This window comes from Impatiens glandulifera, chromosome 6, assembly GCF_907164915.1.
Source record: "Impatiens glandulifera chromosome 6, dImpGla2.1, whole genome shotgun sequence".
NCBI lineage: Eukaryota > Viridiplantae > Streptophyta > Magnoliopsida > Ericales > Balsaminaceae > Impatiens > Impatiens glandulifera.
In genome coordinates this window covers 1,207,665-1,220,642 of record NC_061867.1, presented here as the reverse complement: position 1 = coordinate 1,220,642, position 12,978 = coordinate 1,207,665, and the positions used below count along the sequence as shown (strand labels likewise).

Sequence of the window (12,978 nt, the reverse complement as noted above, 5' to 3'; positions counted from 1 at the left end):
ATAGACAAACATACTTACATAAATTTTAAAAGGAATGCATGATTGCTAAATGTTACTAATGTTAATCACATAATATGTATATAAATATAAAAGATTGAATTATCATCTAACTATACTCAAGTTTCAATATTCTTCCACTAATAAATATATGTTCCTATTTGGGTAACATGTCATATCACACAAGATAACAACTCAGTTTAAAATAACAATAAGAGGTTGTTTGATGTGAGTTATTTTAATATTTTTAGTAGGTAGATTTTAGATTTTAATTTGTTAAATTATTAGTAAAATAAATTATATATATATATATATTATATATATATATATATATATTTATATATGATGGAATAATTAAGTTATGAGTAAAAATCTAAAAAAAAAAGCTATAAATAATTTGTAATTAATTTAATTTACTTAATAAAGTTGAAAATTGTATTCACACATAAAAAGTTACAAATATATATATATATATAGACATGTATTTAACATAATTTTAAATTTTTTATATTATTTTTTTTGTACAAAGGGTTATTCATGAGACAATGTAAGGGATGAATCAAGCTTTTTTTTAATTTAATATCTTAAGAAAATTGACTTATTGGAAAAGTTGTTGATATAAATGAGGCAAAATGATGATGACTTCAAGATTTTATTAAATTTCAATTAAGACCTATTTTAATTTTTTGTGGTCCAAGATGAGTAACACCAAACATATATAATAATTGTGTTCAACTATTTGAAACAAACTTTTATTGCTTATATTCTTTTGATTTTACACCAATTATGTCTATTTGAAAATATATTTTATTTAGCTCACATACTTAACAAATAAATCAAATATAAATTATTTAAAATATTTTTTAAGTATCTAATTTAAATAAGATAATATTTTAAAATATATCTTAACTATATTATATATATTAATAAATTAATTATTATAATTTAAATAAAGTCAAGACAAGATTCACAACAACATTGGAAACCCAACCTATGCTGTTTCCCAAATTAAGTTGGATTTTTATTTTCCTTATTTATGTAGTGGGTGATCTGTTTCTACACCCTCCACATAAAATACATATTCATATAAGTTTTTTTTTCTTAAAATTATTATCTAAATTATAAGAACTCTTTTATTTTGTCATTATCAAATTATATTATTTTAAATTATCAAATTATTTATTTAATTAATCAAAATACTAACTTAATACAAATCTTAAGTAACCTAACCACTAAATTGTCAAATTAGACCATGATTTCATACATTTATTTTCAAACCTCACCGATTAAAGTTTTATTGATTAAAATTACATAAAAACAACTTTAACAATTTTAAACGTGGTTAACTTATTATCTCCTTTATTTATAAATAAATAAAAAAATAATTTTACTAATTTAAATATTGAATTTCAGCGAACTAATAGTTTTGACTAACTTTTATAGTCAAAAACTCAACTAAAAGTTAAATTAGTAATATAAATTTTTTATTTATAAAAGATACGTAAATAATAACAAGTTAACGATGTTTGAAATCGTTAAGACAAAATCTCATTTTGTATAATTTTATTAATAAAAACTCAAATTGTACTCGAAATCTCAATTAACCTATATTAACTACCAAATTTTAATTAATGAAGAGTTTTGACTATTAAATCTAAAAAAAATATATTAGTGACATAAATATTTTATTTATTTATAAATCTCACATAAAAATAAATTAACAACATTGAATCCTATTTTTTCTTTTTAAAATATATCCAAATCTCAATTTAACCTAAAAATGTAATCAAATTTAAACTTATTCCTTTAAAAAATAAATAAAATATATTAAAAAGAAAAACGTGAAAAGATCAGATGACTTGTATAAATGCGGGACCACCGGACAAACTGCACATCGTCACAGCGTAGTGGGAAAAAGTTGGTTGCAAGCATTTCCCGCGTGTAAGTGGACCCCCACACCACTGTATAGCGCGTGCTCTACACTCTCTCTAATCTGAAAAAAAAAGAAAATAAGAAGAAGAAGAGTCATCAATGGCCAAATGGCAATAAAGTAATTTCCTACTCTCTCTCTCTCTCTGCCGGAATTTACTCTATATCCAAAACCTCTTGCCTGCTTCGAAGCCGACATCCTCCATCTCACCGCTCACGGCGACCGGCGACGGCGATTTCTTCCGTTTATCATCAAGCTGTTCGATCTCTGTTTGATGATTTGATTTGATTTGAAGACTACTATACTTCAATCATGACGAATTCCTCACATGAAGGTGATTACTGATTCAGCAACTTCTTCTGTTGATTAACTTTCTTCTTTACTGATTCAACATCTTCTTAAACTAGATAAGTTATACACGGAGCTATGGAAGGCGTGTGCAGGTCCATTAGTGGAAATTCCTCAGGAAGGAGAAAGAGCATTCTATTTTCCACAAGGTCATATGGAACAGGTTAGTTTTAGTTTCATTCTTCAATATATCTTGTTTTCTTTCCTTTTGATAGAGTCTTACTTTTGTATTATATATCTTTTGCTTTAGTTGGAAGCCTCTACAAATCAGGAACTAAATCAAAGGATTCCTTTGTTTGATCCTCCATCGAAAATTCTTTGTATTGTTTCCAACATTAAACTTATGGTAAGTAAGTAAGCTTTTATATATCCAGTTTCCAAATTAATGTTCTGTTTATCTTTAAGATAGCTTAGATTATTTGCTGTGTTCTAGGCTGAACAAGACACTGATGAAGTTTATGCACAGATTACTTTAATTCCAGAGAAAAATGTAAGACTGACCTAAATAGACATGTTTATAACATTGAAGTCAAGTTTATACTGATTTTTGATTACATATGTGTAGTCTCCTGAGCCAAAAAGTCCTGATTTATGTCCTGCCGAGCTTTCAAAGCCTACGGTTTATTCGTTCACGAAGATTTTAACTGCATCTGATACGAGTACTCATGGCGGATTTTCAGTTCTTAGGAAACATGCTACTGAATGTCTTCCTCCCTTGGTATGTTCTTCTTCTCATCTGTTGATTTTAGCTGATTCGTGATTTCTGAATTCTTTTGTCAATCGATTTAGGACATGACCCAACAAACGCCAACACAAGAATTGGTAGCAAAGGACCTACATGGTTTGGAATGGCGATTTAAGCATATCTATAGAGGTTATTATTGTTTTTTGGTTTGCTTTGTAGTAGTACTTCAGAGGTTGCTCGGGACTTCAGATTTGCTAAGATTAGCATGAAGTCCCTAGTAAGCGCCAAGATTAACCTTCATGGCTTGGAATGGTGACTCAATATTATTGCTTTTTTTTCACAAATGCTATGATTTTGTCGTTGTGCTTAAACGACTATCCATTTTATAATAAAATTGCATGGATCATTATCAAAACAAAACAAAAAAAAGTACTTCAGAGGTTCTTTTAGTTAGGTTTCATGTATGCAAAAAGAGTTAAACTTTGCACATTGTTGTATAAACATGAAGTGGTTTATAATTCTGCAGGTCAACCTAAGAGGCACTTGTTGACAACAGGATGGAGTAATTTTGTCACCTCTAAGAGATTAGTTGCTGGAGACACTTTTGTGTTCTTGAGGTAATTTTGTCACATCCCAAGAAAGATAGACTAGTGATCTTTGCGAATTTCACCATATTGTGAATTGTTCTCTACTATAGGGACGAAAATGGAGAACTACGTGTTGGTGTTAGAAGAATTGCTCGTCAACAAAGCTCTATGCCATCTTCTGTGATTTCAAGTCAGAGTATGCATCTTGGAGTGCTTGCCACTGCTTTACATGCTGTTAATACTCAAACTCGGTTTGTAGTGTTTTACAAGCCAAGGTAGGAAATATCTGTTTACTGTATGTTCCACTTTCTTTTTTTACTTTTTAACCTTGAATTCATGTATTGCCTCAATGATCAGGACTAGCCAATACATCATAAGTGTAAACAAATACCTAGAAGCTGATAGTAAAGGATATGCAATTGGCGTGAGATTTAGAATGAAATTTGAAGGTGAAGATGCACCCGAGAGAAGGTAAATAATAGTAAAAGAATGGCAGTGGGTCAATAATATCTTCATTTGCATGTATGATGAAAATCTCTTCCTTTTTTCCTTCTCTTTTGCTTTCTCAGGTTCACAGGAACAATAGTTGGAGTTGAGGATTTTTCATCCCATTGGAAAGGTTCAGCATGGCGTTCGTTAAAGGTTATATTGGACTTTTGACTTGGAGCTTCTTTGATCTTGAATTATTTAAAAAAAAAACTTTTTTCACATCATCTATCATTTCAACCATCAAATAAAATACCATTACTTTATTGTTTATGCAACAATTTGAATTTCACCCAAAAAAAGCCATTTTTTCATCAAACAAGATTTCATAATCTAGATTTTCCCCAAATAACCCCACATCCTAGATTTATCACATTCTGGTCCAGAATTAACATTTTCTTCTTTTGAATTGCAGGTTCGATGGGATGAACATGCACCCATCGCAAGACCTGATAGTGTCTCCCCATGGGAGATAGAACCTTTTGTCCCATCTATTCCTTCACACATTCAATCAAATTTAACAAAGAACAAAAGGCCACGACCGTCAAATGAGATCTCAACACATGGTGAGAAGAAATAATCTTATAAGCTTTGTTGTCCATTATTAGTTTGTTTATTTAATTTCCTCAATGTTTTACTATTCGTAGTAGACTCAACATCTTCGACTACACCAGTTGTGTGGAATCCTTCTCATCATCATCATCAGGAAGTACCCATAATAAACAACTGTAAACTGAGAACTCACACAGATGGCAGCTGGTTGTCTACTTCACACATGAATGTTCCTAGAAACATTAATAATTCCATTGACACAGAAGATCATAAGAAAACAAACAAGAGCGATCAGAATCTTGAGACACTTACATGCCTTCGGTTATTCGGTGTGGATCTGAAAAGTTCTTCAGTTGAAAAACCACCTCTGAATCCAACAAATCTGTCTAGTGATAAAATCGATGAAGAATGTAGGCCAAGTAATTTATCAGCTGTGGAAACTGGCCCTGAATCTGGCTTGTCGTCTAAGGATGATTCCAGAGAGCAAAATCAACAACAGTTGCAAGTGTCTGTAAAGGAGATTCAAAGCAAGCAGTTCTCCTCTAGAACCCGAACCAAGGTAGGTACATCATTGTATTTGATCTGGGGTTTTAATTGATTAAGAAATTGGTTATTTTCAAATAAATCTTGCCTTCTTGGATATGGGTTATTTTAATTTAATCTCAAATAACCCACTATCCATCATCAATTATATAATACAAATTATTAACCAAATACCACATATTTATACTCTTAATGTCTTTTTACCCAAATAACCCTCAAGAACAAGGTTACCCAAATAGCCCAAGAACAAAGAAGGCCCAAGTTGGATGTAAGTTATGAAAAATTATGTTATTTGGGTTTTAAAAAAAAAAATTCTTGATCACATCATCTATCGCTTCAACTATGAGATCACTTAATTCATCAACTCAAGTACTCAATTTTTCATCCAACATGATTTTGATTTCATAATTTTATAAAAACCCACATAATATTATATATTTTTTGAATAGAGGGTATTTTAGTTTGATGATTTGAATGATGTGGTTGATGAGTAGATTGTTGGGTTATTTGAAAATAACTCGCATAAAAAAAGGCTTAATCATCAGATTTAATTGGTGGTTGGTATAGGTCCAAATGCAGGGAATTGCAGTGGGGAGGGCAGTAGACTTGAGTGTTGTGAATGGGTATGAAGAACTTATAAATGAGCTAGAGAATATGTTTGAAATAAAAGGAGAACTTTGTCCTCGAAATAAATGGCAGATAGTCTTCACCGACGACGAAGGAGACATGATGCTCATGGGCGATGATCCGTGGCAGTAAGTAATTCTTAATAAATCATCCATCCATCCATGATCCATTCATCGACTGAGATTTTATTATTTTTTGCAGGGAATTCTGTAATATGGTGAGAAGGATTTTCATTTGTTCAAGTCAAGATGTTAACAAAATGACAGTTGGAAATGGACGAAATAACGAGCTTCCTTTGACCTCGCCCGATGAGAGCGAAGAAGGGACGGTTTTGAGCACAGTCACGACGGAATGAGAGTGTTATAACAGTTTCATTTTCGTAGTAAGTTTCACAGTTGGTGCAGCATGTAAATATGTATTTCGCCGTCCCCAACTTGTTTATTTAGTCTCGAGTTTGCGATAGTTGGCTGACTGATTATGATTACTGAATTCTAAACAAAAACATAATTACAGTTATTTTGACAATTAGTCATGAGGAGATTGACAATTAGATGTTGTCTAATCATAGTCTTCTTCATGTGTTCTTTGTCAATTAAAGTCTTTTTTAGTATAATTTAATGTCTTTGAATCTGAATTAAGCTATCCATAGAGTTTCTCAAAAAATAATATACATGTTTTATGTATTTGTTTTTTTATATCTCACTTAGGAATGAGGAAAAATGTATCTTAAATTACTAAAATTGGGAAAAAAAATTGAATTATTTGAAAGGATTTTTAATGACAGCAAAAATTATTGGGTGAAATATGTTTTTTTTTTTGTCTAGTATTTAAAAAGTGTGAAATAAATTTAAAATTAATAATTTAATTGTTAATTTGAATATTTTAATTATAATAGATAACAAAAGGTCTAATATATATTTTAGTATTTGGGTCAATAAATGAATTAATTTTATGAATAAAAGAGAGAGCAAAGTGATATTTATTTTATTGAGTTATTTAGAAAATTCAAATTCATAAAAAGCTTTAGAGTGAGTAGAGGGCAAACACAAAATTTTATAATTCTTCGTTATTTCATTTAATAAAAATAAAAAACTAAATGAAAAATAAAAAATATGAGTGAGTGAGTGAATTTCATTTTAGATTAAGTTCGAAGCGGAGAGCCATGACCATAGAGTATCGGAATAATTTTTCTTATTTTTAAAAAAATAAAATTAAAATGATATTAACACAAAATAAAAAAATATATTAGTGAGTAGAAGAGTGCAAACACAAAATTTTACAAAATATATATATATATATATATATATATATATATTGTTTAAGGTCAAACTCAATTTTGATTTGTTTGACCTTATTTCGACCTAAAAAAAATACATGATCTTTGCCAAAACTAATAAAATCTCAAATTAACTCTTAAAATCTTATTACGATTTCACGTAAGGCTAACGAGTCTAATTTTAAATAAACTCTTAAATAGGTAAACTTTTGCAATTTTAAATTTACTATAATAAAATTTTATGAGTTTATAAATAATTTTGATTTTATTATTTTAAGTTAAAATAAATAAATTTATAATTAAAAAATAAAGTTATTATTTATTCAAATAAATAAATTAATATAATAATTTTTTTAAGTATAATTTTTTATAATGTTAGGTAAGCCTAAATTGAAATCTTTTATTTAGTTATAATTTTTTTTTATTGAACTAGAGTACTTTTTTTACATTTTTGCATTTAGATGTGGGATAGTCTAAAACTAGGAGTAAGATATCTTAATATGTATAACTGAGATTAATTTTTGTTTTATTTAAGTCTCGGGTGGTACCATTTTGAATAAAATAATATTTTGTTATATTTTTTACGATAAAAAGGTAACTTAACCTATAATTTTTTAATTTAATTTATTATTTGTTTTTTAAATTTATAAAAAATGTGACAAAAATATATTTATTTATTTGTTTTATTCATAATATTCATTTTTTTGTAAGTAGTCCCAAAACTTTTCCATTTCTTCATTTAATATAATTTTGATTCAATTTATTCATTAAATATTGATAATATTCATTCATAAATACTTTAATTGTTCTAGTAACTAAATGCTAAATTAAAGGCGGTATATTCCAAAGAATTTAATTATTCCATTTTTCATTGTGCCTTTTATCATTGTAAAACATATATGTTACTTTTAATTAATAAATATATTGGGAATTAATTAAATAGATTTTATGCCAATCAAATCAAACAAGTTCCAGAATATGACCTACTAGAATAGCCCATATTTCTTTTATTACTATTTAGTAGTTGTTATCTTTACAAGACCCACCAATAATGGTTCGCATATTTCATAAATTATTTTATAAGATTTATTTTTTCACTTAAGTTATATAATATTTGCAAAACTTATTTACTAAGTTATGTAAACTTTTTATTTTTCCAACTTAATCAGATATCATATGGTACATTTCATTTTTTTCACTATCAAATATAAAAAAAAAATATAATTTTTTTATTACATATTTGGAATTAACTCTCAAACAATATTGACTAAAAAAATATAATTTTAAATTAAAACTATAATTAATATTTTACTATTCTTTTTATAATTACAGGAACATTTAAGTTAGTTTTTTAAGTAACTAAATTAATTCATTATTTATGGTATACTTCATTTTTTAAGTACATAAATTTGGATTTTTATTTAAATTTAGAAAGTTAATATAATAACATTCATTGCTCCTATTTTAGTATATATATTTTGTTGTGTGGTCAATTTTTTTATAACCATATAATCAAATATTAGTTTCTTAAATTAAAAAATTTGAAATAGAAACTAAACTTAATTAAAAACAAATTCACAAAATCACTTGTTTCTCTCATTTAAATTTAAATTCTAATATCACTATCACAATATTCATTAAATAATTTTTACTTTTACTAAAATTCAAATTTTAAATATAAAGTAACACTTAAAAATTTACCCTACAAATCCCATTTTCTTAAAATTTATCAGATATACATATTACATTACTTTTAACATTCTTTTATCAACTTTTCTTAAAACCAATAATGATAATCAATGACTTAGTTGACTAAACCATTAAAATTTCAATTCTTTTGTCAAGGACTTGTTTGATTTAAAAATTAAATTTAATTATCTAAAATGTTTATTTCACTTAGAAAAACTTTATTTCATATATTTTTTTAAACACCACTCAAATATTCCAGTGTTTAGAGTCGGCTTAAGATATCAAAATGTATTTGATTCCATAAAAAACACTTTAAATTTAAGCGGAATTCGATTTCATCTCAAAGCGTTTTAAGTTTAAAGTCACGGTAGAGTCTCATTTCTCATTTTATTTCCAAATAATTTGTTTTTTTTTAATATGTCAAATTCTATAAAAAAAATAAGAAAAAAACCAAACAAGTCCTGTAAATGGAACCCATCTTCTCTATAATTATGATTTCTGACATTTTACAGAAATCAAATAATCTAGAGAGAGAAAAACAGAGTTAGCTATTAGGGTTTCAAAATTCAGAAATGGAATTAAAGTTCGGCAAAATCGCCGGAGCCGGCGCCGGCGTTCTTCACACAGTTAGACGATCTCGTCTAACAATATTCAACCGTATATTTTCAATAATTTACACCGCCGCCGTAATCGCACTTCTCCGTCACCATATAATCTCTCTCATAAATTCCCCTTCATTCATCACATTCTCTCTCTTAATCGCCGATTTACTTTTCGCGTTTTCATGGATCGCAACTCAAGCGTTCAGATTTCGAACAGTTTACAGAACTTCATATCCAGATAGGATCGGAGAAGTTCTTAAGAAGGAAGAATTTCCGGCGATCGATGTTTTCGTTTGTACGGCGGATCCGTACAAAGAACCGCCGTTAGGAGTGGCGAATACGGCGTTATCGATGATGGCTTATGATTATCCGGCGCCGGAAAAGATCTCCGTTTATATTTCCGATGACGGAGGATCGCATTTGACTCTGTTTGCTTTTATGGAAGCTGCTAAGTTTGCTAAATATTGGTTACCGTTTTGCCGGCGCCGGCGATTGATGGATACGTGCCCGGATGTGTTTTTCCGATCAAGTTATCCTCCTACTATTGAAACAGAGGAACTCAAGGTAATTTTCTTTTTATTTATTTGAAAAGTAACAATTTTTTATTTTTGTTTTTACTTAATTTTAAATAAAATGAATTTTTATATTTGTTTTTGTTATGAAGGAAAATGATATTGATAGTTAAAGATATATATTTATATCTATATATGGAATAATGAAATTATAAGATCTGAAGTTTTGATAGTTATGGCTGTCACAACTTATATGAAATCTATTAAATATTTTTTTTGATTTTATTTTAATTATATATATATTTATAAACTTTAATATGGAGAGAGAAAGGAATCTATATAGAATAATTCTCCTTTTGTTAATAAATTTATTAGATCCAATTTGGAAAGTGGTTTGAAAAAATTAATTAAATTATTTAAAAATATTTTATTTAGATATTGATTTTTGATGAAATAATGTTTTAAAATATAATTTAATTATTTATATTTTAACAAATTTAATAATATTAATCTGTTTTTAACAGTTTTCAAAGCATGATAGAGTTATATTCCGGAATTGGGTGTGTTTTTTTACGATAAAGTCTGATATTATTCCATAATTTTTAAACTTTTTAATTTAATACATTATTTTTAAGATATATTTTTTAAAAAGACTAAAGTTTTGGATTGTCCTAGTTTGGGTAAATTTTGTTTTTTTTTTGTTTTAAACCACTAAATTACATAGTTTAAAATTATAATAAATTTAAACATCTAATTTAGTATTGTAAGAAACATCTAAGATTCATCGTACTAGTAAACTAACTAAAAAAGACAGTCATATATGGCTGCTCAAACAATAATATAAGGGCTCAATTGTCTTTTTCTCTATATATTAATGTGGATAATGTTATAGAAAGTGATAGATTAGAGTTTTCATGAAAACCTTTTGAATTATAGAGTCATGTTAGCCATTCTAAAAATATATATATTCTTGTCACAAGAAATAATAATAAGTTAGTTAATGTCATAACAGAACATGTACGAGGATATGAGACTTAGAATTGAAAACGCTCTCGAGAAAGGAGAAGTCGACGAGAACTACTTGGCAAATGGCGAAGAACGGGAAGCAATGAAGAAATGGTCGAAAGGAACATTCAACCGTCAAGACCACCCGACTGTTATTCAGGTTATAAATTTTTACCATTCTATTTGCAATTATTGTGTCATGATTAAATAAAATTATTTGTAACTATTTAATTAACCCTTTTGATTAAATTATAATAATTGTAGGTAATTTTAGACAATAATAAAGACAAGGATAAAACAGGAGTCCCAATGCCAAATTTGATATATGTTGCTAGAGAAAAGAGCAAAATGTCCACTCACCATTTCAAAGCTGGTGCCCTAAATGCCCTTGTAAGTTATAATACCACAAAAATAATTTTTATAAATAAAAATTATTTGTTTTAATTGGTGATTTAATTCAATTTATTTTTTTAAGCTTCGAGTTTCGGCAGCGATGACAAATGCACCTATAGTTCTAACACAAGATTGCGACATGTACTCAAACGATCCACAAACGCTTCGTCGTGCCTTGTGTTACTTCTCCGACCCAAATCTCAAGCCCACTTTGGCCTATGTTCAATTCCCACAACGTTTTCATGGCTTAAACAAGAACGATATGTATGCCAACACTTTCAAACGTTTGTACATTGTGAATCCTCATGGAATGGATGGGCTATCCGGCCCAGCTTATGTAGGTAGTGGATGTTTCTTCTCTAGACGGGCCTTGTTTGGGAGCCCATTGTCACTTGTGGATCCAGAGATCCCTCAGCTAAGACCCGACAACATTGTGGACAAGCCCATTGGATCACAATCTATTCTCGATTTAGCCCATAATGTAGCCCGATGCAATTACGAGGACCGAACCTCATGGGGCTCAAAGGTAAATACATAGTCTATAAACTATGTTCAAGAAAAACTTTATTTATGTGGTCTTTTTGAATTTTCAGATGGGCTTTCGATATGGATCACTAGTCGAGGACTACTTTACGGGGTATAAGCTACATTGCGAGGGTTGGATATCCGTGTTTTGCCATCCGAAGAGGGCTGCATTTCTCGGGGATAAACCGATTACTGTCGAGGATCTATTAAACCAAACCAAGAGATGGGCTTTGGGCTTATGCGATGTTACGTTTTCTAAATACAATCCAACTATCTATGGTACGAGGAACATTAGTATCTTAATGGGCCTTGCTTACTCGCATTTCGCCTTATGGCCCACTCTATGTGTGCCGATCATGATTTATGGTTTTCTCCCCCAGCTGGCTCTACTCAACAATGTCTCTATTTTCCCCGAGGTATATGCACAATTATTTTCAAATTAGTATTAGATTTACTAGAGAGGTTAGCTTAACCGTCGTGTTTAAAATGTTTCAGGTTTCGAACTCAATGTTTTGGGTATATGTTTTTCTATTTGTGGCGTCATACGCACAAGACTGCCTCGACTTCATCCTAGCTGATGGAACGTTTTCGAGGTGGTTGTGTGATCAAAGGATGTACCTTATGAGAGGTTTAACTGCCTACTTATTCGCCACGATCGAATACGTCACCAAATCATTGGGAATAGCCACAGGGGGATTTAACGTGACAAGCAAAGTATTGGATAGCGAGCAAGGGAAGAGATACGATCAAGGAATCTTCGAATTTGGTTTACATTCCCCCATGATTCTAATGCTATCAATTGCTGCCATTGTGAATCTGGCTGCGTTTATAATGGGAATGGTACAAATTTCTAAAGGCGGAGCTAACCTAGAACGACTTCTTGTTCAAGTATTTGTCGCTGGTTTTGTATCGGTTAATGGATGGCCGATATACGAAGCCATGTTCTTGAGGAGCGACAAGGGGAAAATTCCCCAAAAAACTACAATTATAGCGACGATGGTGGCTATGACTTTATTCACAATCGCGGCATTTTTCTTCGCAAATTGATTGTCAATCGAATAAGATTATTAGTCTATTAAGAAATTATAAGTTGAATTAGCTGCGGTTTTATATGTTGTAATGTAAAATTATAATGTGATAAGAATGTTTCCGCAATTTAGGGCCAAACCATATGTATTCGAACGTATTTCTTCTTCGCCTTACAAACCTAAGGCTTCTAAG

General features: G+C 29.5%; 2 protein-coding genes across 3 annotated transcripts; both read left to right on the top strand.

The window, feature by feature from the left end:
• The first annotated feature begins 2,040 nt into the window (after positions 1 to 2,040).
• On the top strand, positions 2,041 to 6,389 carry LOC124942049 (auxin response factor 9-like). Of its 2 annotated transcripts, none has more exons than XM_047482457.1 (14): positions 2,041 to 2,261; positions 2,335 to 2,438; positions 2,526 to 2,621; positions 2,709 to 2,765; positions 2,841 to 2,993; positions 3,065 to 3,149; positions 3,487 to 3,577; positions 3,658 to 3,822; positions 3,905 to 4,018; positions 4,117 to 4,189; positions 4,449 to 4,599; positions 4,684 to 5,144; positions 5,696 to 5,883; positions 5,957 to 6,389. In XM_047482457.1, the coding sequence occupies exons 1-14, from the start codon at positions 2,240 to 2,242 to the stop codon at positions 6,108 to 6,110; spliced, it is 1,914 nt and encodes a 637-aa protein (XP_047338413.1). In that variant the 5' UTR covers positions 2,041 to 2,239; the 3' UTR covers positions 6,111 to 6,389. The 2 variants fall into 2 exon arrangements, with proteins under 2 accessions (XP_047338413.1, XP_047338412.1); XM_047482456.1 differs by having other exon boundaries at positions 4,681 to 5,144.
• Positions 6,390 to 9,236: 2,847 nt separating this feature from the next.
• On the top strand, positions 9,237 to 12,978 carry LOC124942719 (cellulose synthase-like protein G3). The gene is made up of 6 exons (XM_047483268.1): positions 9,237 to 9,886; positions 10,847 to 10,999; positions 11,104 to 11,229; positions 11,315 to 11,758; positions 11,826 to 12,173; positions 12,253 to 12,978. The coding sequence occupies exons 1-6, from the start codon at positions 9,293 to 9,295 to the stop codon at positions 12,802 to 12,804; spliced, it is 2,217 nt and encodes a 738-aa protein (XP_047339224.1). The 5' UTR covers positions 9,237 to 9,292; the 3' UTR covers positions 12,805 to 12,978.